Genomic DNA, 27,894 nt, shown 5'->3' with positions numbered 1-27,894 from the left:
AGCTTGAAACTCTTTCCATCATTTACGCTCTTAAGCGCTTCCACACTTATGTTCATGGACTCTCCATTAAGATAGTTACTGACTGCAACTCTCTGGTCGAGACCCTTAAGAACCGTAATGCTTCTGCTAAGATTGCCAGGTGGTCCTTGTTTCTGGAAAATTACGATTATACCATCTGTCATCGCTCAGGTACTTATATGCCCCATGTCGACGCATTGAGTCGCACCGAAGCTGTGGGTGCCATCGGTGAGATTGACCTTGACTTCCAGCTCCAAGTAGCTCAGACGCGTGACCTATCTATCGAAGCTCTGCAACTTCGATTAGAATCGAATTAGACACACTCACGAGCGAATTGGCAACCTGAGCATAAACAAAACCTTCAGCAAAATCAGTCAGCATTACTGGTTCCCCCACATGAAGCCCACTATTGACAAATTCATTAAGAACTGCCTCAAGTGCATTGTTTATTCTGCACCTCATCATACTAATGCCCGGAATATGTACAGCATCCCTGAAGAACCCTTATCCTTCGATACCATCCATATCGACCATTTAGGTCCGCTCCCTAGTTCTCCCTTACGCAAGAAGTATATACTTGTTGTTATCGATGCTTTCACTAAATTAACCAAACTGTACCCAACCTCTTCAACTAATGCGAAGGAAGTGTGTTCCGCCATTTCCCAATTTATGTCTTACTATAGCCGCCCTAGGCGGATTGTTAGCGATCGAGCTACTTGTTTCGCCTCCACCTTGTTCGAGGACTTTTTGGAATCGCATAACATTAGCCATGTCCTCAACGCCACCGGATCCCCACAAGCCAATGGACAGGTAGAACGAGTGAATCGCGTGTTGAGTCCTATCCTTAGCAAACTATCTGATGCTCCAGACCAGACCGATTGGGTATCCAAGTTGCGGTCAGCCGAATACGCTTCAAACAATACAGTCCACACATCTACGAACTTCTGCCCCTCTGTCCTACTCTTTGGTGTTGAGTAACGCGGTAAAGTTCCAGACGAGTTAGCCGAATTCCTGGATGAGAAATTTGATCGAGCCTCTAGGGACTTAGAAGCCATTCGGGCTAAAGCGTTAGAAAACATAGAAGAATCTCAACGGAAGAATGAGGATTATTTTAGCAAAAAGCATAAACCACCACAGTGTTACAAAGAAGGTGAATTAGTAGCCATACGTTATACCGATACGACCGATAGTGGTAATAAGAAGCTCAATCCCAAATTCAGGGGACCGTATGTCATTTATAAAGTGTTATCTCACGACAGGTGCGTGGTACGTGACGTAGAAGGGTGTCAACTCACACAACTACCCAGAAGCGAATAAGTTGCGACGTTGGACCGAGTCCATTGATTAGAAAATTGAGGGAAATTTATTGGTCAGGAGAGCCGAGCTGTAACGTCCGGACTAATATCGCCCACTGTGCACTCATCCCGAACCCCGAGCACAGCAGTATAAACGCCTTATACTCTGACCGATGGAGCACCCGTTGTGCCACCAGATTCTGGACGGACAGGTGCAACACCATACGCGCACCGTAATAAACAAATCCAGAATCCTCTCTTGTATGGATTCAATTTAAAATGTTGTTTCCACTTGCGTCCGCTAGCTGAATTAGAAATAAAATGTGCAACATATCCCACGCACGTATGCTTGCATCGTGTGTCTTTTTAATACCCCCAACAGCAGAGCTGGTCGCAAAGATGGTAGTGCCAATCCAATGGTTGTAATGTAGGTGGTAGCGAGATCGAAAATGCATGGACTTTGTAGCCACAGTGGATGAAAATGTACGCATCAGAATCAAACAGTTAAGGGGTTTCCACACGTTCACACACACACACACACACACACACACACACACACACACACACACACACACACACATACACATCCACGTACGCGCGTCGCGAGCACGCACCCACGAAAGCGCGCACGCGAGCACGCACCCACGAAAGCACTCACGCAATTACGCATTCACAAACCCCCTCCCCCCCCCCCCCCCCCTTCCGCATGATCCATTACGGCTACCTTATCGGAAGAAAGGTTGGTTCAGCTATCTTGCAGCGCATCCTCATCCAAAGTGCCAGGCGGGGTCGGGTAGCGAAACATGATAGAGTGAACGGTCACTTTCCCCGGGCTGTGTGTGTGTCGAGACCCGAAAATTCGAGGCAGATTTCGGCACATTAAAAAAAATCTTTTATTGCCTATATAAACTGTTTTACTTGATCGTCCGCTTCTTCTCCCTCCCTCACCCTGCCTTGCCTTACTTGCGCTTCTGCCCGTGCCTTCCGCTGATTGGGTGTTGTGGTGTATGCGTTGATTCATGTGGTGTATTCTCCAGCCACGGGGCCCCAACGACCATTTTCCGCGGGCCCTTGTCGCTAATACTCTGTCCACTTGTAAACATACGGTATACTACATACTAGAGATCTTCGGCGACCGCCTAGTCCGCCTACCGGTAGATCCACCGCTGGTTCATGACGGTGTTTTTTTTATTGTAGAGTGCATCCTTCCCCTCGCCCGCGGCGTATGCATAGGGCAGGAGACAGTGTGGCAATATGCAAGTTACCCGGTGGATAGGAGCGATCCCGCGGCACCTCATTCCTCGCATCTGTTTGCCCGTCGTGGGTTCTAACCGCGTATGAACCGTCCGCCGTAGCAAGAGCTGACAATCCGGCTATGTGGTACTCAAGTCCTGAAAAGGCCGGCATGATCGCGTAAGCCATAATGACAATAATAATAATAATAATAAGAAGAAGAAGAGCATAGCATAACAGTCCACACCCGGGGAAGAAATTGTCATGACTTTGTTGCTGCCGGGTGTCCCGGCTGTGGCGCGACATATCAACGGCATGCAATCAACCAAAACATGAACCTACCGATCCGAACCCATTCCAAGGCATTGCCGGTCGCACGGCGTCATGATACCGACTCCAAGCCAACAAGCCGCGAGATTCTGGACGGACAGGTCCAGCACCATACGCGCACCGTAATAAACAAAACCAGAATCCTCTTTTGTATGAATTCAATTCAAGTTTTATTTCCACTGAATTGGAAAGAAATGTTCTACATATCACACGCTTCGATGCTTCGAGCGTTTGCTTCGATCGTGTGTCTTTTTAACACCCCCAACAGCAGAGCCGGTCGCAAAGATGGTGGTGCCAATCCAATGGTTGTGTTGTCGCTCAGGTAGCGAGATCGAAAATGCATGGACTTTGTAGCCGCAGCGGATGAAAATGTACGCATCAGAATCAAATAGTTTGGTGGTTTTTCACACACACACACACACACACACACACACACACACACACACACACACACACACACACACACACACACACACACACACACACACACACCACCTTCAGCCACCCTTCAGCTTTGAGGCCCTTGGGGCTTGTGGATAACCTGGCCAAAGTGCAAGAGATGGTGATTTTGGACCGCCTTACAAAATACACTGAGGGACCACACGGTCTGTCTGACCGTCAATTTGGCTTCCGGAAAAAACGATCTACAGTGGACGCGATACTGGCGGTGCTGGAAAAAGGTAATGCGGCGTTTCAACGGAAGCGATGTGGAGCCCGATACTGTGCGCTCATCACCATCGACGTGAAGAATGCCTTCAACAGTGCTAGTTGGGAGGCAATCGCGGCAGCGGTAGAGCGCATGAAGATTCCCCCGCACTTGTGCAGGCTGTTGAGGAATTATCTTGACGGTCGCGTGTTGCAGTATGATACGGCGGAAGGAGTGAAAACAAAAACCATCACCGCAGGCGTACCCCAGGGATCAGTGCTTGGTCCCACCCTGTGGAACGTCATGTATGATGGAGTACTGACCCTCGCCCTCCCTCCTGGTGTCGAAATCACTGGTTTTGCAGACGACATCGCTATTACTGTCTCAGCCGTGTCTATTGAGGAGGTAGAGATGCTTGCCACCGACGCAGTCGGTCGGATTGACCGGTGGATGCGGGATGCAAAGCTAGAGATTGCGCATGCGAAGACTGAGTTCATCGTCATCAGCAGTCACAAGGTGCCCCAAAAAGCATCGATAATGGCAGGAACTGTACAAGTCGAGTCTACCAGATCGCTGAAGTATCTTGGGGTAGTCATTGATGACCGACTGAAATTTAAGAGCCACCTCGAGGAAGCCTGCAAGAAGGCCATGAAAGCAATAAATGCACTAGCGGCATTCACTCCAAACATTGGCGGACCGAGTAGCAGCATTAGGCGCCTTCATGCTAACTGCGCCATCTCGGTGTTGAGGTACGGAGCGCCGGTTTGGGCGCATATACTACAGGAGAAGCAGCACCAGAACACCGTGAATAAGGTGCACAGGAAGTTGGCCATGCGTGTTGCTAGCGCGTACCGTACCATTTCGTACGAAGCGGTATGCGTTATTGCGAGCATGATGCCTCTTCGCATCACCCTCGAGGAGGACTCGAAGAACTTCCGGAAATCGCGTGCGGGGGAATCTTTCACCGAGACTGCCAAGAAAGCCTCAAGGCAAGCATCGATGCGGCAATGGCAGAACGAGTGGAGTAACTCGTTGAACGGAAGATGGACCTACTTGCTGATCCCCGACGTTGCAGCATGGCTAGACAGGAAACATGGTGATGTGGACTACTTTGTCACCCAGGTTCTTTCCGGCCACGGCTGTTTTAGAAGCTATCTGCACAGGTTCAATCGCGCCTCTTCATCTCGGTGCCCTGTGTGCAAGGATGAGGATGAGACGGTGGACCACGTCATGTTCCACTGCCCCCGATTCGCCGAGGAACGCCTGCAGTTGAACGAGAGTTGCAGAGTAGAGGTGGGCCGTTCTAACCTGGTACAAGCCATGCTGCAGCACACCGACTCATGGGAGGCAGCGGCAACAACAATGCGTCTGATTCTGACCAAGCTGCACCAAAACTGGAAGCAAGACCAGCAGCTCGGCGATATTTAAATTCGTCGTGAGTGTATGTGTTAGTGAACACGTGAGTGCGCGGCGGAAAAAGTGTCGTTTAGTGCCTGGTGTTTCGCGTCGTCGTCATGACCGTTTTGTGTTCGCGTGATAACTGTCGAATCTGTCTCGCGAACTTTGGCTCATCGTGCAGTAGCGAGGATGAAATGCTAATGCATAAGCCCTTCCCCAAGAAGCATACCGAAAGGTGAACCCATGGGGAAGGGTATATGGCCCAAGGAGGCCTGCGCAGGAATCGCTGAAGTCCCGCGCGGGAGACCAGTCAAAATCTGCGCTGAGCTTCTGCCCGTGCCTTCGCCTTCTGCCGCCAGCTGATTGGGTGTTGTGGTGTATGCGTTGATGCGTATATGTGCATTGCAGTTGTGTATTGTTATTGGTGGGTGTTAGCATTTATTTATTTGTGTGTGACCTTGAGACGCTGTGGGAGAAGCTGGATTGGGATTCAAAGTGTTATCGGTGTATTGATGGTTTATTTTATTTCGTGCCGCTGCTGATGACACCATTCGATGCCCCTGCCAATTGAGAGTGAAGAAGCCTATTTAAAACAAGCGTAGGAGAACGTCTAACACTAATCTAATATTTTTTTAATTTGAACAAGTTAGATGCTTCAACAACCTTCTAAGCATCTAAGCCTGCGTCATGTAGCACAGTGTATAATGGAAATAAAATAACTTTTTTTAAATGTGCAGAAATCTGTCTCGAGTTTTTGGGTCTCGTCACACACACACACACAACTCGGGGAAAGTGGCCGTTCACTCTATCATGTCTCGATCCCCCACCCCGCCCGGCGCTTTGGTTGATGATGCGATACAAGAAAGCTGAACCAGCCGTTCTACCGATACGGTAGCCGTAATCGATCATGCGGTGAGGGTGGGGGGTGGTCTGGTGGGGGGGGGGGAGTGCGTGCTTGCGTTCGCGCTTTCGTGGGTGCGTGCCCGCGTGCACGCGTACGTGCATGTGTGCGTCCGTGCGTGCTCGCGCGCGCGCGCGTGTGTGTGTGTGTGTGTGTGTGTGTGTGTGTGTGTGTGTGTGTGAGTGTGTGTGGAAGCCCCAAAACTGTTTGATTCTGATGCGTACATTTTCATCCACCGCGGCTACAAAGTTCATGCATTTTCGATCTCGCTACCTGAGAGACAACACAACTATCGGATTGGCACCACCATCTTTGCAATCGGCTCTGCTGTTGGGAGTGTTAAAAAGAAACACGATCGAAGCAAACGTGCATGTAATATGTAGCACATTTCTTTCCAATTCAGCTAGCGGACGCAAGTGGAATCAATACTTGAATTGAACTCATACAAAAGAGGATTCTGGATTGGTTTATTACGGTGCGCGTATGGTGCTGCACCTATCCGTCCAGAATCTCGCGGCTTGTTGACTTAGAGTCGGTATCATGACGCCGTGCCAGATTTTGGCTGGTCTCCCGCGCGGGACTTCAGCGATTCCTGCGCAGGCCTGCACATGGTTAGCGCCATCTGTTGGCGAAATGGACGAACTATTTATGGCGGCGGATAAAAAAAAACGGTAAAATTTTTTTAAAATATTGGCGCCCATTTTTTCAACCGCTGCTTCTACATCCCTCACCCTGCCTTGCCTTACTTGCGCTTCTGCCCGTGCCTTCCGCCACCAGCTGATTGGCTGTTGCGGTGTATGCGTTGATACTCATACGTGCATTGCGGTTGTGTATTGTTATTGGTGGGTGTTAGCATTTATTAATTTGTGTGTGACCTTGAGACGCCGTGGGAGAAGCTGGATGGGTTGGTTTGGGATTTAAAGTGTTATCGGTGTATTGATGGTTTATTTTATTGCGTGCCGCTGCTGATGAGACCATTCGATGCCCCTGCCAATTGAGGGTGAAGAAGCCTATTTAAAACAAGCGTAGGAGAACGTCTAACACTAATCTAATATTTTTTTAAATTTGAACCTGTTTGTCGCTTGAAGGACATTCTAAGCATTATGTAACACAGTTTATATAGGCGGTAAAAGATTTTTTAAGGCCCCCCCTATGACAATCGAAGCAGCCCTGACAAGAAAAACGAGATAGTGTGCGGTTGATCGGTCATGCAATCTGTCAAATTTTCAAAAAATACAGTTTGTTTACATTTTGAACCGAACGATAGCTCTCACGATGTACAACGGCGAATGATTAAAAAAAGGCTACTTCGGTGATGAAAATGTTGTGTGTAATGTGTACAATAAACAGCCTAAAAATTATAAATGGTGGTAGAATCGACTTCGCACGCCTGAAAGCCGTTTAGGGTAAGTAAAGCATAGCTAATGTTTGTAATATTAAATCAATTAAAGCGGTATTTTCTATGCAGCTGTTGTGCAACCGTGTTGAGCCGGCGATAGTTAGAAAGAGGGAAGAAAGAATGCCCGCAATCAAACTAAACGATGTTTGATCATGGAAAACAAGGTAAGTTGATAATGAACGTAATCCGCACGGTATCAAAAACTCCTCGCGTTTATTTTTTTAACCACTGGTTTTTTTCTATAGTTAAAAAGCATACAAAGCTCGCTCGCCGTTGGACGCTTGGACAATTACTTTTACAATCATTCGGTGATCAGTTTGCGAAACGTCTTGCCGCACGCCTGGTACAGGCCCTTCTTGTCCGCGTCGGTATCGATCGTGGACTGATCGTTCGGCAGCGTCAGCATCATCACCTTCATCTGCGGGTAGTTGTGGTACGGCACAGTTCCGGTCGCCATCTCGATCGCGGTAATGCCGAACGACTAGAAGCCGTATCCGTGGTCCCGCTCCATCTCCTCCGGCGCCATCCAGCACGACGTGCCGATAAACGTGTGGTACACCTTCTGCCGCGACATGTCTCCATCGGTGGCGAGCCACGCGCTCATCCGCTATATTTAAGGAGCCGTCGTCGCCGGGCAGTATGATGGCCACCTTGATGTCCACGTAATGAGCAATGCGAAATGTGCACTCAATTGGCAAGCGCACAGCAAGATCCAGCAAACGTTACCGACAGTCTTTGTCGCCGTGAAAATGCTTCTAATGCACGGGTGAGTTGCATTATAACTACAAGCATACGTTTTTTTTCCTTTCTTTAGTTTCAGCTAATGCCAGACGAACGATCGAATGACTGTTGCTTCGGAAGGGAGGTCGTATTACAGATAGCGGTGTAGTGTTGTGATATAGTGATTGTGTGTACATTTAAGGTGTAAAGGGTGATTAATGCTAGTAACGTTGTGTAATGTTATGCAGAACAAAATGCAGCATAAATGGCGATGAGCCAGCATTGTTCTAAGGTGCCGGATGTTATACGTTAGAGCCGTTCTTTGTGGTGTGATGTGTTAACCACCTTGCTGCCAGTTATTAGGATTAGGATTAAACCAGTATTAGGATTAGGATATAATTAGGATTTAAACCAGTGCCGTTGAATAAAATGGTGTACAACAGGTTAGAAAACATTCGGTGTATTTTGTTTTGTTTTTTTAAAGCTCTTTCGATTACCTATTACGGAAGCAAATATGTTTCACTAATGTGCAAAAGGTAAGGAATTAGTGATCGCGTTGGTAGGTAATTGCTCGTTTACGGTGTTTCTCCATTTGTATTTATTGTTTCTCGCCCGCTGTGTTTGCTTCCCCATTTCTCATAATGGTGCGTACGTTTCATTAACAATGTGCATTAGATGGTGATGTTACATGATAAGTAAATGTTGAGCGTGTTGGCGGGTTTAAAAAAAATATTTTACTTGTCCTGCTCCGTTGGTTGTCTGGTTGTCTGGCTGGCTGGCTGGCTGGCTGGTTGGATGGCAGAATGGCTCACTGGCTGGTTAGTGCAGACTATGATCGGATGCGCATTTCCCTACGCCGCAGTGCCGGGTGCATCATACGTCGGTGTTGGGTTGCTGTTACTGGGCCGAGCGGATGCGCGTGCACACGTGGGAATAAACGACACGCAACCGTGGTGATATCACAGAAAGTATATATTTTGTTCTATTTCATCATAAAAAATTCTTGCCATTAATTTTCTTTTTAGGTATTTTATATTGCATCGGTACGATTATCGTGTTCAAAGGCTTTTTCGAGAAATGACAATACATAAATCGGTTAGTTCGTTTGTATCGGTTTCTCAAACCCCTGCAAGCAATGGTCAATCATTTCAGTCTTAAACTTTTGACGAACGTAAGTATAAAAAAACACCTTAATGGATTGATATGTTCAATTCCTACTCATGGCCTACTCATTTTCATTTGGTTGTAAAAATACTGCCTATACATTGTTTCATTTTGGTTTTCTCCCTCTCCATCTATCTCTTGATAGGAATGCCTGGTCGCTAGCTGCAGCTTCCCATCAATGTAGGCACACGATCTTCGAGATTTTACTTCACCTGATCTAGCCATCGCACTCGCTGTGCTTCCTCGCTTCTAGTACCGAACTGAGAGCCGCTCGAACACCTAGCTGCTGGGGCACGAGGCTGCCTTCTTCACAACATGCTCCAGCCATCGCAAACAGCCATGTCCGGTGCGCCATATGGCTTCAGTAAGCTCGTGGATAATCATTCGCATCCACACCCCATGCTCGAATTCACCGCCAAAGATGATCCGGAGGATGCGTCGGCCATTGTGTTTCGCCGCTGTCCTTTGCATGCTGTAAAAAAACATACCTATTCATCGTCGGCCAATGGTGCAGCACGAGCGCAACGTGATACATCGTGACATCATCCGGAAAACTTGCAGCTGGGGCACGGTGGTGATCTGAAGATAGCTGATTTCGGTTGGTCCGTGTACGAGCCGACCTTGTTCCGGTACGACGCTGTGCGTTTCGCTCGACTATTTATCGCCCTAGATGGTACATGGTCAGCCGCACACAAAAACTGTCGATCTCTGGAATTTGGGCGTGCTGGCTTAAGGCCCCGTTTTTGGCGACCACGTATGAAGAATCGTACCGTAAAATTATGAAGCTGCAGTTTAAGATGCCGCCAGATGTAACGAAGCCGGCGGCCCATCTGATCTCGCGACTGTTCGTTAAGGATCTGGCCAGCCGTATGCCGCTGAAACATGTTGCGTCCATCCCTGGATTCTGCTGCACGTGCACAAAAAGTAAATAGGAATTGCTGCTACCATGTACCATTTATAGTTATGTTCTCACTAAGTATGTTTATAAGATACCTGTGCCTTTTAGTTTTTTAAACCCTATCTCTTATAAGAAGTAGTGGTATTTGAATTGAATATGAACAAGGCAAGTGTAATGATAAGTAATAATAATTGTTATTTGTGTGTTCACTCAAATGTTATTATACTTTCTTCATGTTCAACATCTGTTATTATTTCAATTATTAACAATAAAATATGGCAAAATATTTTTTAAGCTATAGATCGTCTTTGTATTGAATGAGTGCAATTGATGGGTTTTGCATTATGATGATCAATACCGTGACCAGCCTCTCGGGGTGCCTTTGGTGCCTCAGTTCTGTATAAAGGAGAGCGTAGAAGGGTATGGCTATATTCTTTTCGGCGCTGCCATGCACCTTTCGGTGCAACGATAAGATAGAGTTAATGTTTTTTTTTGCACCACTGAAGCACACACCAACCAGCACACACCAACCAGTGATTGGCTATCCGGTTAGGTGATACGAATAAGTCTTGTAAGCATTTATACATAACGTCAGCATGACCACGTTTGTCGGCTGTAGCAGAAATAAAGCATAACAATTATTTATTTGTTACGATATAAATAGGAAGAAAGTGCAACGCTGTGCGGTCCCGTGATACAGTCATCTATTTGTACGACCTAATAACATGCCTGTCATGGGTTCAAAACTCATACCATCCGTCCCCCCGTAGCAAGGATCATCTATCCGGCTGCGTGGTACCAAATCAGTTTCGAAAGCCTGTACAGGTCGACATGTTCGCGTCGTTAAGCCAAAAAGAAAGAAAGTGCTGCGTTGTCGTGATGGATACGGTAAAAGTGCTTCCGTCTTAACAGAAGCTGTTCTATCATCTACCAAAATTGTTGTGTGAGAAATGGAACTAGCTTGCAAAAAGGTTTGGTCAGTTTGATTCATGAAAAAAAAAATCAAAAATAGTTAGATGTTTTTACTTCTCTTTTTCCGTTTTGGACATAACTGTTCTCACTAATAGTATGCCTGTACCACTAATTGATTTATCAATGTAATTAAGCTATTGATTGCCCACATCAGGATAGTCAGTCCTATGTATGAGGGGGGCGGTCCATACGGGACTTGAGCCCATGACGAGCATGTTGTTTGGAAAACTAGGTGTGCCACTCGGCGATAGCAGTCGACGGCTTCCGTATGATGTGTGCGTGGAAGGATGTGCGTGAGTTACAGGTCGCTGACCAGACGATTGAGAGAGAGATAGTGCAAAATAGAGGGAGATCTAACCTACAGCGCACATGCAGTGAGTATTCAAATAGGACTAACGGGCCCGTGCTATTCATTTATAATTAGGGAATAAAGGTTTTTATATGTTTGTGTCAATGCAAAGTAATAGTTTTCATCATTGTAGTAACGTCCATGCATCCGACATCAAAGAAGCCAAAGCAATCAGAAACCGATTGAAGATTTTAAAGCTCGCAGGCCACAGCGGGCATTAAGCACTGTTGTGGAAGGTCAGTGTTTTACGAACAAGAGCCCAACTGAATAGGAAAGGACTGTTCGAAGGGGAGTGGTTAGTACCAACATGCGATCGTCCTGATGATAGTTTTAAGAGTGTGTTCCTTTAGTCAAATAATTATTGTTTAAAATACGGTCGAGTAAAATACGTATGTTTGTCAATGATAATAAAAGGTCAAGGCTAAGTATGTAGAGAGAAAAAATAAATAAATAAAAATAAAACATAGTCCCCCGATCCTGTTAGTATACGATCGTCAACAATTGACGTCGCATTCCAGCTAGCACCACGAGGAGGTAGGATTTGGAGTTCCAAGATAGCGGTTGCATAATAATACATCCGCTTCCTGGCATTAGCTAGCCAGCTGGAAAGAGCTCGATGAATTTAAAGTGTTTAAAAATACGAAGAACAATATGTGAATACTTACTCAAATTCCTGAACTGATTGGATGGCACGCAAGATGGTAATGAAATTGTTGGGCTGGGCTCGCTTAAGCTGGTACTCGCGTATATATTCTATTAATGCTCCCCGGTTTGTGCCTTTAGATCTTAAAAAGGGCTTGACCCAGCGCCATAAATTCTCGATGGCACACACAAGTCTGTGTGTGTACTAATGGATCGCTTGGGTCGACAAAATTTTCGGAATGGTTTATCATCTCGTGCTCATACCCTTTTCCGTCTAATCCGATGTAGGCACGCCAACCATCCGTCACAATTGTCGTTCCGGGGGCCACATTGTTCATTATAATGCCCTGCAAGTTGCCAGCGTCGCGTTTCTGAACCAGCTCCAGAAAAATATCTTTTGTCTCCCGGCAAATACCACCGACCAGCCAAACCTGGTTGTTGTCCGCGATCCGTCCTCTGTCGTACTTCCGTTTGGTAATGACGGACTCGTCGATCTCCACAGTGAGCCCTTCGCCTCCGATCTGTTGTCGGTGGGTTTCCACATATTCAACGCTTATTTCACGGAGTATTTTGAACCATTTTAGAATGGCTGTCTTACCTACAATGAGATAAAAATACAGTCAACTCTCTCTTATTTGATAGGCGATGGGACTGTCGAATAAGAGGGGTTTTCAAATTACAGAGGTTGAAAGTGAATGAAACGTCCATACAAACTAGAAAGAAACAGAACAATTAGTATGCAGCCTTAACTGTTGCTATAGGAAACTGTGAACAGAATCGCCAATTTGAGCATACAACTTTTAATAACCATGGCAACACCATACACAAATAAGAGGGATACAGATTACAGAGGTTTTCCAAATTAGAGGGACAAAAATGTACTGGAAATCAAGGGACTGTGAAAAATGTTCAAATAAGAGAGGTTTCTCAAATTAAAGAGGTGTCAAATAAGAGAGGGTTCACTGTAAAACAAAACAAAAAAATAATCAAAACCGACTGATTGAAAAAAATACTAAAAATAAATTACCGGCTGCACATTCAGCTTCCGCAACCATCCGCGTCGTATTTCGAGACCACTCGAAGGTTATCTCCATCAACTGGGATAGAGACAGCCTCGAATTTTTGAAAATACTATCCGTGCGGACAGTACATTCCCAGCCGGTGCAGCTCAAAGTATGCTTGCAAATCCATTTGCAAGCATTGGAGCGCTTGGTTACCTTCAGCTTCATTTGTCTCTTGCACTTGCTGCATTGTTGCGTTGGCGGCAAGAGTTCCGCTTCCTGCAAAAGACGAACCAACCCTTCCTCATCCGCGGTTAGCTTCTTCAGGTCACTGGAATTTTTGACTGCTGCAAATATATCCATGGTAAATGGTTTGTCCTGAAAATAAAACTTTCAAAAAGAGAGAATCTTTAATCTGTACACCACTTTGTTGATCAAAACATTCAACTACATACGGAGCAATATTTTCCCGCGCGATCTACACTTCCACACATAACCGATTTTACTCATTCGTTAGTACAATACATTTAAACACACTCAACCGATATCGACGATTGATTGTGTGGTTTGTGAAGTAGTGATGTCCTGCTCGACCCGCACCAACCGGATTGGAGACATCCGGAAGCAACTCGGAGTCGTTCGAAACGACCCGTAAGATTCAAGGAGGTTCAGTAGGTGCAACGATTCCGGAAATCCGGTAGGTGCAAGAAAGCAGTCTCGATTCCGACACGTTGGTGCATTTCAGGTCGGGTCAAGGTAGGTTCAATACTCGACCAGAAATCGCTGCACCAACGGGTCGAAGTCGCTTGTCACCTACTCATCATTCGGGTCGACCCGAACTCGTTACACCCGCGGGTCGGAATCGATTACAGCGCATAATAATGCAGCGCTGCGCATAAGGTGCAGCGATTGGCCCCCGGAACGACAATTGTGACGGATGGTTGGCGTGCCTACATCGGATTAGACGGAAAAGGGTATGAGCACGAGATGATAAACCATTCCGAAAATTTTGTCGACCCAAGCGATCCATTAGTACACACACAGACCATCGAGAATTTATGGCGCTGGGTCAAGCCCTTTTTAAGATCTAAAGGCACAAACCGGGGAGCATTAATAGAATATATACGCGAGTACCAGCTTAAGCGAGCCCAGCCCAACAATTTCATTACCATCTTGCGTGCCATCCAATCAGTTCAGGAATTTGAGTAAGTATTCACATATTGTTCTTCGTATTTTTAAACACTTTAAATTCATCGAGCTCTTTCCAGCTGGCTAGCTAATGCCAGGAAGCGGATGTATTATTATGCAACCGCTATCTTGGAACTCCAAATCCTACCTCCTCGTGGTGCTAGCTGGAATGCGACGTCAATTGTTGACGATCGTATACTAACAGGATCGGGGGACTATGTTTTATTTTATTTATTTATTTTTTCTCTCTACATACTTAGCCTTGACCTTTTATTATCATTGACAAACATACGTATTTTACTCGACCGTATTTTAAACAATAATTATTTGACTAAAGGAACACACTCTTAAAACTATCATCAGGACGATCGCATGTTGGTACTAACCACTCCCCTTCGAACAGTCCTTTCCTATTCAGTTGGGCTCTTGTTCGTAAAACACTGACCTTCCACAACAGTGCTTAATGCCCGCTGTGGCCTGCGAGCTTTAAAATCTTCAATCGGTTTCTGATTGCTTTGGCTTCTTTGATGTCGGATGCATGGACGTTACTACAATGATGAAAACTATTACTTTGCATTGACACAAACATATAAAAACCTTTATTCCCTAATTATAAATGAATAGCACGGGCCCGTTAGTCCTATTTGAATACTCACTGCATGTGCGCTGTAGGTTAGATCTCCCTCTATTTTGCACTATCTCTCTCTCAATCGTCTGGTCAGCGACCTGTAACTCACGCACATCCTTCCACGCACACATCATACGGAAGCCGTCGACTGCTATCGCTGAGTGGCACACCTAGTTTTCCAAACAACATGCTCGTCATGGGCTCAAGTCCCGTATGGACCGCCCCCCTCATACATAGGACTGACTATCCTGATGTGGGCAATCAATAGCTTAATTACATTGATAAATCAATTAGTGGTACAGGCATACTATTAGTGAGAACAGTTATGTCCAAAACGGAAAAAGAGAAGTAAAAACATCTAACTATTTTTGATTTTTTTTTTCATGAATCAAACTGACCAAACCTTTTTGCAAGCTAGTTCCATTTCTCACACAACAATTTTGGTAGATGATAGAACAGCTTCTGTTAAGACGGAAGCACTTTTACCGTATCCATCACGACAACGCAGCACTTTCTTTCTTTTTGGCTTAACGACGCGAACATGTCGACCTGTACAGGCTTTCGAAACTGATTTGGTACCACGCAGCCGGATAGATGATCCTTGCTACGGGGGGACGGATGGTATGAGTTTTGAACCCATGACAGGCATGTTATTAGGTCGTACAAATAGATGACTGTATCACGGGACCGCACAGCGTTGCACTTTCTTCCTATTTATATCGTAACAAATAAATAATTGTTATGCTTTATTTCCGCTACAGCCGACAAACGTGGTCATGCTGACGTTATGTATAAATGCTTACAAGACTTATTCGTATCACCTAACCGGATAGCCAATCACTGGTTGGTGTGTGCTGGTTGGTGTGTGCTTCAGTGGTGCAAAAAAAACATTAACTCTATCTTATCGTTGCACCGAAAGGTGCATGGCAGCGCCGAAAAGAATATAGCCATACCCTTCTACGCTCTCCTTTATACAGAACTGAGGCACCAAAGGCATCCCGAGAGGCTGGTCACGGTATTGATCATCATAATGCAAAACCCATCAATTGCACTCATTCAATACAAAGACGATCTATAGCTTAAAAAATATTTTGCCATATTTTATTGTTAATAATTGAAATAATAACAGATGTTGAACATGAAGAAAGTATAATAACATTTGAGTGAACACACAAATAACAATTATCATTACTTATCATTACACTTGCCTTGTTCATATTCAATTCAAATACCACTACTTCTTATAAGAGATAGGGTTTAAAAAACTAAAAGGTACAGGTATCTTATAAACATACTTAGTGAGAACATAACTATAAATGGTACATGGTAGCAGCAATTCCTATTTACTTTTTGTGCACGTGCAGCAGGGATGGACGCAACATGTTTCAGCGGCATACGGCTGGCCAGATCCTTAACGAACAGTCGCGAGATCAGATGGGCCGCCGGCTTCGTTACATCTGGCGGCATCTTAAACTGCAGCTTCATAATTTTACGGTACGATTCTTCATACGTGGTCGCCAAAAACGGGGCCTTAAGCCAGCACGCCCAAATTCCAGAGATCGACAGTTTTTGTGTGCGGCTGACCATGTACCATCTAGGGCGATAAATAGTCGAGCGAAACGCACAGCGTCGTACCGGAACAAGGTCGGCTCGTACACGGACCAACCGAAATCAGCTATCTTCAGATCACCACCGTGCCCCAGCTGCAAGTTTTCCGGATGATGTCACGATGTATCACGTTGCGCTCGTGCTGCACCATTGGCCGACGATGAATAGGTATGTTTTTTTACAGCATGCAAAGGACAGCGGCGAAACACGATGGCCGACGCATCCTCCGGATCATCTTTGGCGGTGAATTCGAGCATGGGGTGTGGATGCGAATGATTATCCACGAGCTTACTGAAGCCATATGGCGCACCGGACATGGCTGTTTGCGATGGCTGGAGCATGTTGTGAAGAAGGCAGCCTCGTGCCCCAGCAGCTAGGTGTTCGAGCGGCTCTCAGTTCGGTACTAGAAGCGAGGAAGCACAGCGAGTGCGATGGCTAGATCAGGTGAAGTAAAATCTCGAAGATCGTGTGCCTACATCGATGGGAAGCTGCAGCTAGCGACCAGGCATTCCTATCAAGAGATAGATGGAGAGGGAGAAAACCAAAATGAAACAATGTATAGGCAGTATTTTTACAACCAAATGAAAATGAGTAGGCCATGAGTAGGAATTGAACATATCAATCCATTAAGGTGTTTTTTTATACTTACGTTCGTCAAAAGTTTAAGACTGAAATGATTGACCATTGCTTGCAGGGGTTTGAGAAACCGATATAAACGAGCTAACCGATTTATGTATTGGCATTTCTCGAAAAAGCCTTTGAACACGATAATCGTACCGATGCAATATAAAATACCTAAAAAGAGAAATTAATGGCAAGAATTTTTTATGATGAAATAGAACAAAATATATACTTTCTGTGATATCACCACGGTTGCGTGTCGTTTATTCCCACGTGTGCACGCGCATCCGCTCGGCCCAGTAACAGCAACCCAACACCGACGTATGATGCACCCGGCACTGCGGCGTAGGGAAATGCGCATCCGATCATAGTCTGCACTAACCAGCCAGTGAGCCATTCTGCCATCCAACCAGCCAGCCAGCCAGCCAGCCAGACAACCAGACAACCAACGGAGCAGGACAAGTAAAATATTTTTTTAAACCCGCCAACACGCTCAACATTTACTTATCATGTAACATCACCATCTAATGCACATTGTTAATGAAACGTACGCACCATTATGAGAAATGGGGAAGCAAACACAGCGGGCGAGAAACAATAAATACAAATGGAGAAACACCGTAAACGAGCAATTACCTACCAACGCGATCACTAATTCCTTACCTTTTGCACATTAGTGAAACATATTTGCTTCCGTAATAGGTAATCGAAAGAGCTTTAAAAAAACAAAACAAAATACACCGAATGTTTTCTAACCTGTTGTACACCATTTTATTCAACGGCACTGGTTTAAATCCTAATTATATCCTAATCCTAATACTGGTTTAATCCTAATCCTAATAACTGGCAGCAAGGTAGTTAACACATCACACCACAAAGAACGGCTCTAACGTATAACATCCGGCACCTTAGAACAATGCTGGCTTATCGCCATTTATGCTGCATTTTGTTCTGCATAACATTACACAACGTTACTAGCATTAATCACCCTTTACACCTTAAATGTACACACAATCACTATATCACAACACTACACCGCTATCTGTAATACGACCTCCCTTCCGAAGCAACAGTCATTCGATCGTTCGTCTGGCATTAGCTGAAACTAAAGAAAGGAAAAAAACGTATGCTTGTAGTTATAATGCAACTCACCCGTGCATTAGAAGCATTTTCACGGCGACAAAGACTGTCGGTAACGTTTGCTGGATCTTGCTGTGCGCTTGCCAATTGAGTGCACATTTCGCATTGCTCATTACGTGGACATCAAGGTGGCCATCATACTGCCCGGCGACGACGGCTCCTAAATATAGCGGATGAGCGCGTGGCTCGCCACCGATGGAGACATGTCGCGGCAGAAGGTGTACCACACGTTTATCGGCACGTCGTGCTGGATGGCGCCGGAGGAGATGGAGCGGGACCACGGATACGGCTTCTAGTCGTTCGGCATTACCGCGATCGAGATGGCGACCGGAACTGTGCCGTACCACAACTACCCGCAGATGAAGGTGATGATGCTGACGCTGCCGAACGATCAGTCCACGATCGATACCGACGCGGACAAGAAGGGCCTGTACCAGGCGTGCGGCAAGACGTTTCGCAAACTGATCACCGAATGATTGTAAAAGTAATTGTCCAAGCGTCCAACAGCGAGCGAGCTTTGTATGCTTTTTAACTATAGAAAAAAACCAGTGGTTAAAAAAATAAACGCGAGGAGTTTTTGATACCGTGCGGATTACGTTCACTATCAACTTACCTTGTTTTCCATGATCAAACATCGTTTAGTTTGATTGCGGGCATTCTTTCTTCCCTCTTTCTAACTATCGCCGGCTCAACACGGTTGCACAACAGCTGCATAGAAAATACCGCTTTAATTGATTTAATATTACAAACATTAGCTATGCTTTACTTACCCTAAACGGCTTTCAGGCGTGCGAAGTCGATTCTACCACCATTTATAATTTTTAGGCTGTTTATTGTACACATTACACACAACATTTTCATCACCGAAGTAGCCTTTTTTTAATCATTCGCCGTTGTACATCGTGAGAGCTATCGTTCGGTTCAAAATGTAAACAAACTGTATTTTTTGAAAATTTGACAGATTGCATGACCGATCAACCGCACACTATCTCGTTTTTCTTGTCAGGGCTGCTTCGATTGTCATAGGGGGGGCCTTAAAAAATCTTTTACCATATAGGCAATAAAAGATGTTTTTAATGTGCCGAAATCTGCCTCAAATTTTCGGGTCTCGACACACACGCAGCTTGGGGAAAGTGACCGTTCACTCTATCATGTTTCGCTCCCCGACCCCGCCTGGCGCTTTGGATGAGGATGCGCTGCAAGATAGCTGAACCAACCGATCTTCCGATAAGGTAGCCGTAGTGGATCATGCGGAAGGGGGGGGGGGAGGTTTGTGAATGCGTACTCGCGTGCGCGCTTTCGTGGGTGCGTGTGGAAACCCCAAAACTGTTTGATTCTGATGCGTACATTTTCATCCACTGCGGCTACAAAGTCCATGCATTTTCGATCTCGCTACCTCCTACATTACAACCATTGGATTGGCATTACCATCTTTGCGACCAGCTCTGCTGTTGGGGGTATTAAAAAGACATACGATGGAAGCAAACTTGAATGGGATATGTTGCACATTTTATTTCTAATTCAGCTAGTGGACGCAAGTGGAAACATCATTTTGAATTGAATCCATACAAAAGAGGATTCTGGATTTGTTTATTACGGTACGCGTATGGTGCTGCACCTGTCCGTCCAGAATCTGGTGGCTTGTTGAGTTGGAGTAGTTATCATGACGCCGATTGACCGGCAATGCCTTGGAATGGGTTCAGATCGGTAGGTTCATGTTTTGGTTGAGTGCATTCCGTGCATTTGTCGCGCCACAGCGATAGACCCGGCAGCACCAAAGTCAAAACAAAAACCTTCCCCGAGTGTGGACTGCTATGCTAAGTTCTTCTTCTTCTTCTTCTTCTTCTTCTTCTTATTATTATTATTATTTTATTATTATTATATTATTATTATTATTATTATTATTATTATTATTATTATTATTATTATTATTATTATTATTATTATTATATTATTATTATTATTATTATTATTATTATTATTATTATTATTATTTATTATTACTATTATTATTATTATTATATTATTATTATTATTATTATTATTATTATTATATTATTATTATTATTATTATTATTACTATTATATTATAATTATTATTATTTTTTATTATTATTATTATTATTATTATTATTATTTATTATTATTATTATTATTATTATTATTATTATTATTATTATTATTATTATTTATTATTATTATGATTATTATTATGATATTATTATTATTATTATTATTATTATTATTATTATTATTATTTAATTATAATTATAACTATAATTATAATTATAATTATTATATTATTTTTTTATTATTATTATTATTATTATTCTTATATTATTATTATTATTATTATTATTATTATTATTATTATTATTATTACTATTGGCGTAATGGCCTTCGTGATCATGCCGGCCTTTTCAGGACTTGAGTACCACGTAGCCGGATAGTCACCCCTTGCTACGGCGGATGGTTCATACGCGGTTAGAACCCACGACGGGCATGCAGATGTGCGGAATGATGGCGGTGCCGCGGGACCGCTCCTATCCAGCGTGCAACTTGCATACTGTCACATTGTCTCCTTCCTGATGCATACGCTGCAGGCAGGAGGAAGAATGCACCTCCACAACAAAAAACACCGTCATGAACCAGCGGCGGGTCTAACGGTAGACGGACTAGGCGGTCGCCTGGGGCCCCGCCGATTTAGGAGCCCCGAACATCTCTTGTTTGTAATATGCCGTATGTCTAAAAGTGAACAGAGTATTAGCGACAAGGGCCCCCGGAAAGATGGTTGTTGGGGCTCCGTGGGTGGAGAACCATTTGCACCTCCCCTCCCCCCGATGGCGACAACAATTTTAGGGCCTGTGACCGATGATCGTAGGGGTCCCATGGCCACCTCCCCCCCCCTCATCCGCCGTAATTTAAGTATACTGTTCAATCTTCCAACAGCTGTGTGCCAGTACCCCTTCTCCTGGTCATCAGTTATCATTTACAGGGGCCACATCGTCTTTCCGCCTTTCATGAACACCTTCCCTTCCTTGACTGATGGATCATAACATTCCGGAAGTGCATACATTCGGCACACTCACACCCTTGCGCAGACGGGTCAGCATATCTGTGTAATCTACACCATACGAAAGCAAAAAAGCTTAGTGTAACAAAGTTATGCTTAATGCTTAACACGTTAAGTTCGATGGCAGGCTCCAGGGACTGCCAGTGAACTTTCCAGTATACCGGTTGCACAATCAGCTTGCGTTCTAGATGCCGGCGGAAAGGAAAGTTGATGAAAATCAGCGCTGGGCTGAATGTGTTAATGCGAATTAGGGTTCTGCGCGTTGCACAGCAAACCCTCCAGCGTAAGCTAGTGATGCCTAGTCATTTTTCCGTGGCAGCGTTTGAACTCATTGCGCTGTTTAGGTTTGATTTGTGAAAATGCAACTTCATCACCACAAAGATTGTTAACGGCTTTTTAAGCGCCACAACAGCTCGCGAGCATTGACTACACGCGAGAAAGAGATAGCGCTATGAAGAGAAAAAGCACGGACGACGGCTGACAGCGATTGGCCATCTGGCGCACCAACACAACTAAACCTTCGACAGCGTGCTCAGGCGAGGGGTATGAGGCGGAGCCAGGGACGGGTAGCTCGACGAGCTGCTTGACAAATTTGCCGTCGGAGAGAAAAGGAAGGCATGATGAAATTCTCCGAACGCCATGATTTCGCCTGTCGCTTTGCGCAGCGGGTGCGCTTCTACCCGTGTGCCTTCCGCCGCCAGCTGGTGGCTGTTGCGGTGTATGCGTTGATACATATATGTGCATTGCAGTTGTGTATTGTTATTGGTGGGGGTGTTAGCATTATTTATTTGTGTGTGACCTTGAGACGCTGTGGAGAAGCTGGATTGGGATTCAAAGTGTTATCGGTGTATTGATGGTTTATTTTATTTCGTGCCGCTGCTGATGAGACCATTCGATGCCCTGCCTGCCAATTGAGGGTGAAGAAGCCTATTTAAAACAAGCGTAGGAGAACGTCTAACACTAATCTAATATTTTTTAAATTTGAACATGTTTGATGCTTCAACGACCTTCTAAGCATCATGTAGCACATTGTATAGTGGCTATAATTTTTTGTTTATGTGCCGAAACCTGTCTCGAGTTTTTGGGTCTCGTCACACACACACACACAACTCGGGGGAAAGTGGCCGTTCACTCTACCATGTCGCGATCCCCCACCCCGCCCGGCGCTTTGAATGAGGATGCGATACAAGATAGCTGAACCAGCCGTTCTACCGATACGGTAGTCGTAATCGATCATGCGGGGAAGGGGGGGGGGTGGTCTGGTGGTCTGTGGGGGGGGGGGGGGAGTGCGTGCTTGCGTTCGCGCTTTCGTGGGGGTGCTTGCTTGCTTTGTTCGCGCTTTTGCTAGTGCGTGCCCGGGTGCACGCGTACGTGCATGTGTGCGTGTGTGTGTGCGTTCGTGCATGTGTGTGTGTGCGTACGTGTGTGCTCGCGTGGGTGCATGCGTGGTGTGTGTGTGTGTGTGTGTGTGTGTGTGTGGTGTGTGGTGTGTGTGTGTGTGTGTGTGTGTTGTGTGGGTGTGTTGGTGTGTGGTGTGTGTGTGTGTGTGTGTGTGGTGTGTGTGTGTGTGTGTGTGGAACCCCCTAAACTATTTGATTCTGATGCGTACATTTTCATCCGCTGCGGCTACAAAGTCCATGCATTTTCGATTTCGCTACCTGAGAGACAACACAACTATCGGATTGGCACCACGATCTTTGCGATCGGTTCTGCTGTTGGGGGTGTTAAAAAGGCACACGATCGAAGCAAACGTGCATGTGATATGTAGCAAATTCTTTCGCGCATATGGTGCTGCACCTGCCCGTCCAAATCTAGTGGCTTGTTGGTTTGGAGAAGTTATCATGACGCCGATTGACCGGCATTGCCTTGGAATGGGTTCGGATCGGTAGGTTCATGTTTTAGTCGAGTGAATTCCGTACATTTGTCGCGCCACAGCGGTAAACCCGGCAGCACCAAAGTCAAAACAAAAACCTTCCCCGAGTGTGGACTGCTATGCTAAGTTTTCTTCTATTTATTATTATTATTATTGGCGTAATGGCCTTCGCGGTCATGCCGGCCTTTTCAGGACTGAGTATCACGTAGCCGGATAGTCAGCCCTTGCTACGGCGGACGGTTCATACGCGGTTAGAAACCACGACGGGCATGCAGATGTGAGGAATGACGGTGTGCCGCGGCGGGACCGCTCCTATCCAGCGGGTAACTTGCATACTGCACATTGTCTGCTTCCCGATGCATACGCTGCAGGCAGGAGGAAGGATGCACCTCCACAACAAAAAAACACCGTCATGAACCAGCGGCGGGGTCTAAAGGTAGACGGACTAGGCGGTCGCCGATTATCGCTAGTCTGTAGTATGCCGTATGTCTACAAGTGGACAGAGTATTAGCGACAAGGGCCGCCGGAAAGATGGTCGTTGGGGCCCCGTCGCTGGAGAACCTTCTGTACCCCCTCCCCCCGCCGGCAACAATTTTAGGACATGTGACCGGTGATCGTAGGGGTTTCATCGCCAATCCCCCCCCCCAACCCGCCGGCAATTTAAGTATAATGTTCAATCTCATAACAGCTGTATGCCAGTACCCCCTCCTCCCGGTCATCAGCTACCATTTACAGGGGCCTCAACTCTTTCCGCCTAGGGCGCCCCCGATTCCCCCTACTCCGCCACTGTCATGAACACCTTCCGTCGCTTTGCACAGCGGGAAGGCGTTATGGCGTTCTGAGAATTTTATCATGCCTTCCTTTTCTCTCCAACGGCAAATTTGTCGAGCAGCTCGTCGAGCTGCCCGTCCCTGGCTCCGCTCATTCCCCTCGCTTGAGCGCGCTGCCGAAGGTTTGGATGTGTTGGTGCGTCAGACGGCCAATCGCTGTCAGCCGTCGTCCGTGTTTTTTCCCTCCATAGCGCTATCTCTTTCACGCGTGTGGACAATGCTCATAAGTTGCTGTGGCGCCTAAAAATGCCGTTAGCAAACATTGCGGCGATGAAGTTGCATTTTCACAAATCAAACTGTTGGCAACCACCCTGTGCCTGTACCGCTGTACCAAGACAGCTCGCAATGACAGTTGGACTGTGCTTGTAGAGGTGCGTGTGCGGTGCAGGACACGATCGACAGATCGTTCTACGAAGAGAGATCGTTGACCGTCCGGACAGAAACAGACCACCTTTTTAACGTGTCATGTTATTTGTTATAAATTATATTTTAATGTGTTAATAAATAAGTAATAGTACCAAAGAACATAAAAGTGGCGACGAGAAACAATACGATCCCAACGATAACCGGTCATTTCATTCGTCAAAATTCTTCGGAAGAAAAAGAGGAGAATGCTGAGCCCCGAAGACCATACGATGGAAAGAACGACGTCTCTCGCAAAATGGCGCAAACTTTCCGGCAACTTTTATGCAGCACCCGCCATCGCAGCAAGCGGGCTCCAACCCAAGCGGCACCAATCCAAGCAGCAACGACAGATACCGCCAATGATTTTTTAATACCGTTTTGTATTTGTTGCAGCAGCAGATGGCAATGCAGCAGAAACAAATGGAACAGCATATGAAATTGGTGGGCCAACTACTACAACAACAGCATCAGCAATCGCATCCTGCAACATTTTCGCAGCAGCAGCAGCAGATCAACAGGTACTCGCCAAACCTACTAATCCTGAGTTGATTTTAGATGCACTTGCAATGCAGTATTAATGAGTTCCAGTACGATGCGGATGGGGGTATTACATTCGAGGCGTGGTACGCCCGTTACGAAGACCTTCGAGCATGATTCTTCCCGTTGGAAGATGCAGCTCGTGTTCGTTTGCTGACCCGTAAGCTAGGCGTTGTTGAGGATAACCGTTTCTGCAACTTTATTTTGCCTCGTGCTCCTCGTAATCTCCCTTTGCCGATGCTGTGTTGAAGCTAAAGGCATTATTTGGCAAAACGGAATCGATCCTGAGTAAGCGATACAAATGCCTTACTGTTACGTTTTCGGGTGGTTCGTAATATCATACACTTAACACACGCGTTTACTTATGCAGCTAACAGCATACTTTTTATTCCGCTACTTCCTAATCGCGTTCCTACTCGCTTGACCGCTTATCCGAGTGTGCCTCACGATCTGGCCTAACCCGAACACATTCACGTTCCGAGGCGCGCAGCTCCTGAGTGCCTAAGGGCGTTTTCTACTCGTCACAACATCTCCCCCTTTTAGTTCATACGATAGGGTCCAAACCTTCGTGGTGCCGTTCTATTTCTAAAAGAGCGACGAGGTGCAAGTGGCTGTTGCGCTTCGCGATGACAAGGGGTATGCTGCGTCGACCTTGATGATGCTATTGTTGGCTGTGACGCGCTTCCTGGCTGTACATGCACGTCGAAGGAGTCTTGAGGTATAGACGTACATGTGTCTGTCTCGCTAGGATGATCGTGGTTTGCGGCGGTGGGTAACGGTAAATTGCACGATTCCAACAAAACACTTAAGAATGCTAGCCAATGACCTTTTTTCAGTGCTTTCATAAAATCGTTGTCTTATCTGGTTCATATGACACCTCCTAGTACGCCGATCATTTGTTTGCACCAGAACATTACGTGGCCAATCTTTCTAACTATAACCGCAGGTATCCATTTACAATTGTTTCGGCTATACTCTTTGATAAATACTAGATCGTTTTGTTTGAATAATCTCGAGCTGTACAGCAGTGTGCTTGATTCTCTAGTCTTGGTAGCGGCCGCAGTAACTCAAAACACGTTCTAATATGTCTTCCAAACATGAGCTCGCGGGTAATTTGTTCTTATCTACCTGAGGATTTGGAGTTGTTCTATACGTTTGCAGGAATATGTCGATTGCCTCTTGTAACGCCATGCCACCAATTCTTATCTTCCGCAATGCCCTTTTAAACGACTCCTCAAAACGCTCGGCTGGCCATTTGACTGAGGGTGAAACGGCGCTGTTCTCATATGATGCACACCATTTTTCAAACAAAAATCGCTTCGCTTCGCTGGTAAATGCGTACCATTATCTGTTACTAAAGTCACCGGCATGCCAAACGGGGCGAATAATCCTCTCAAAATGGTTATCGTAGCTGTTGATGTACTACTTGGTGTCTTGAATATTTCCGGCCACTTAGTGTGCATCAACCACAATCAGAAAATATTCCCCATCAATGGGTCTTACGTAATCTACGTGTATGCGCTCCCATGGAGTCTTAGTTTTACCCCAAGCCTGTGGAGATTCATGTGGTGGTGATTTTGCGGCAGTTGCCTACGATGAACATGTTCTGACATACTCCATTATATCATTATATCCAAGAATGGCCAATCTATATAACTTCGTGCAACTGACTTCATTCTTTGCATACCTGGATGACCCTGATGCAATTGTTTCAAAACAATGCTCTCGCAATCATTGTGTATCACCACTCTCTCCCCGAAAAGAATACAACCATCAATAAGCGTTAAAGCATCCTTTCTGCTATTAAGACATGCTAGCTCATTACCGTAAGACACGTTTGTTGGCCAACCATCTTGTATATAATGTCGCACTTACGTAGCATCGCGTCTGCCGATGCATGCCTTTCTATTTCCCTGAAGCTTATAGGAAATTACTTATAGCCTCTATCGCCATAGCCTACACATCTCTTTCCATCTCTATACTGGCGATAACATAATCATCCTCTGGTTGCGAACGGTTTTTTATCAATCTGGATAATAATCGCGTTCCAAAACTGCTGAGTTCTTACGTATTCGATCTCAAATCGTATAATTGCAGAGTTAATGCAAATCTTTGCCAATCTATTTGCTGTATAAATCGGTATGCCTTTCTAGAGCCAAAAAAATTTTATAGCGGTCGATGATCCGTCTGCAGTAAAAAATGCCGTCCATATAACATCTGTGGAATTTTGTTAATGCAAAAACTATTGCCAACCCTTCACGGTCTATTGGCTATATCGTTTCTCTGCCTCTGTTACGCTACCATCCGCATACCTATGACTCAATGTAGCTCCTAACCCAACTGAGGATGCCACAGCTGATACCACTATCTTTTCATTAGGGTTATAGTGCGCGAGGAGCAAATTTGATGAAAGTATCTTTCTTAAACTGATCAAAAACGCTTCTTTAAATTATGATCCGACTGGAAGCGCTCTCCGTGCTTTAATAATTCATCAAGCGAAATCGGAGCTGTCGCATATTCGGCACGAATTTTCCATAATAACGGAAAACGATCAGAAAAGAAACGATCTAATTCAGTGAGGTTTGTAGGCTCCGGTAAATTTCTTATCACACTGCAATCTTATTTGGATCTGGTCTTAAACCTTGACTATCTATTACGTGCCCCAGGTATCTTATTTCATTCGTTTTAAATTGCATTTTCGTTTCTGATGGTAAACCCATATTCCTCGATTCGCTTTAACACATCCTTTAAATGCTATCATGTTCTGATTCGGTTGTGCCTCGATGATTAAACCATCCATATACCACACACTCTCTTAGTTCCAGCTAGCATTGTGTCGATCAGTGTGGAAAAGCTGCTGGAGCAACTTTATGCATGGTGGGAGGAGATTATAGTAGTATAGGCCACGATGCGTGTAGGAAAATGAAACCAACGCGGAATAATTTCGTGCCGAAACGATTTATTTTAGTTTGCCAAAAAAATTTGTCTAGATTCCGCGAGTGGTTTGAAAAGGGCGCAAATCTTG

At 45.3% G+C, this 27,894-nt stretch overlaps 1 protein-coding gene and 2 long non-coding RNA genes across 7 annotated transcripts; 1 reads left to right on the top strand and 2 right to left on the bottom strand.

Annotated features, from left to right (window-relative positions):
• The first annotated feature begins 6,924 nt into the window (after positions 1–6,924).
• LOC121590705 lies at positions 6,925–9,017 on the top strand. 4 transcript variants are annotated; one of them, XR_006004480.1, is made up of 5 exons: positions 6,927–7,227; positions 7,290–7,384; positions 7,466–8,476; positions 8,616–8,893; positions 8,966–9,009. It is a non-coding gene; the product is annotated as an uncharacterized LOC121590705 (long non-coding RNA). The 4 variants fall into 4 exon arrangements; XR_006004479.1 differs by having other exon boundaries at positions 6,925–7,227; positions 7,466–8,890; positions 8,966–9,014; XR_006004478.1 differs by having other exon boundaries at positions 6,925–7,227; positions 7,466–8,893.
• An 8,096-nt stretch (positions 9,018–17,113) lies between these two features.
• LOC121590622 lies at positions 17,114–17,860 on the bottom strand. 2 transcript variants are annotated; one of them, XR_006004437.1, is made up of 3 exons: positions 17,675–17,860; positions 17,259–17,409; positions 17,114–17,185 (listed from the first exon to the last, which is right to left on the bottom strand). It is a non-coding gene; the product is annotated as an uncharacterized LOC121590622 (long non-coding RNA). The 2 variants fall into 2 exon arrangements; XR_006004438.1 differs by having other exon boundaries at positions 17,127–17,185; positions 17,262–17,409.
• Positions 17,861–18,106: 246 nt separating this feature from the next.
• LOC121600852 lies at positions 18,107–19,189 on the bottom strand. Its single transcript, XM_041929642.1, has 4 exons — positions 18,922–19,189; positions 18,765–18,859; positions 18,164–18,683; positions 18,107–18,110 (listed from the first exon to the last, which is right to left on the bottom strand). Exons 2-4 carry the CDS (start codon positions 18,784–18,786, stop codon positions 18,107–18,109), a joined length of 546 nt encoding a protein of 181 aa, XP_041785576.1. The 5' UTR covers positions 18,787–18,859; positions 18,922–19,189.
• Positions 19,190–27,894: the final 8,705 nt, after the last annotated feature.

This window comes from Anopheles merus, chromosome 2R (assembly GCF_017562075.2).
Source record: "Anopheles merus strain MAF chromosome 2R, AmerM5.1, whole genome shotgun sequence".
In the NCBI taxonomy this organism is placed as follows: Eukaryota; Metazoa; Arthropoda; class Insecta; order Diptera; family Culicidae; genus Anopheles; species Anopheles merus.
This window is presented reverse-complemented; position numbering and strand designations above follow the sequence as displayed.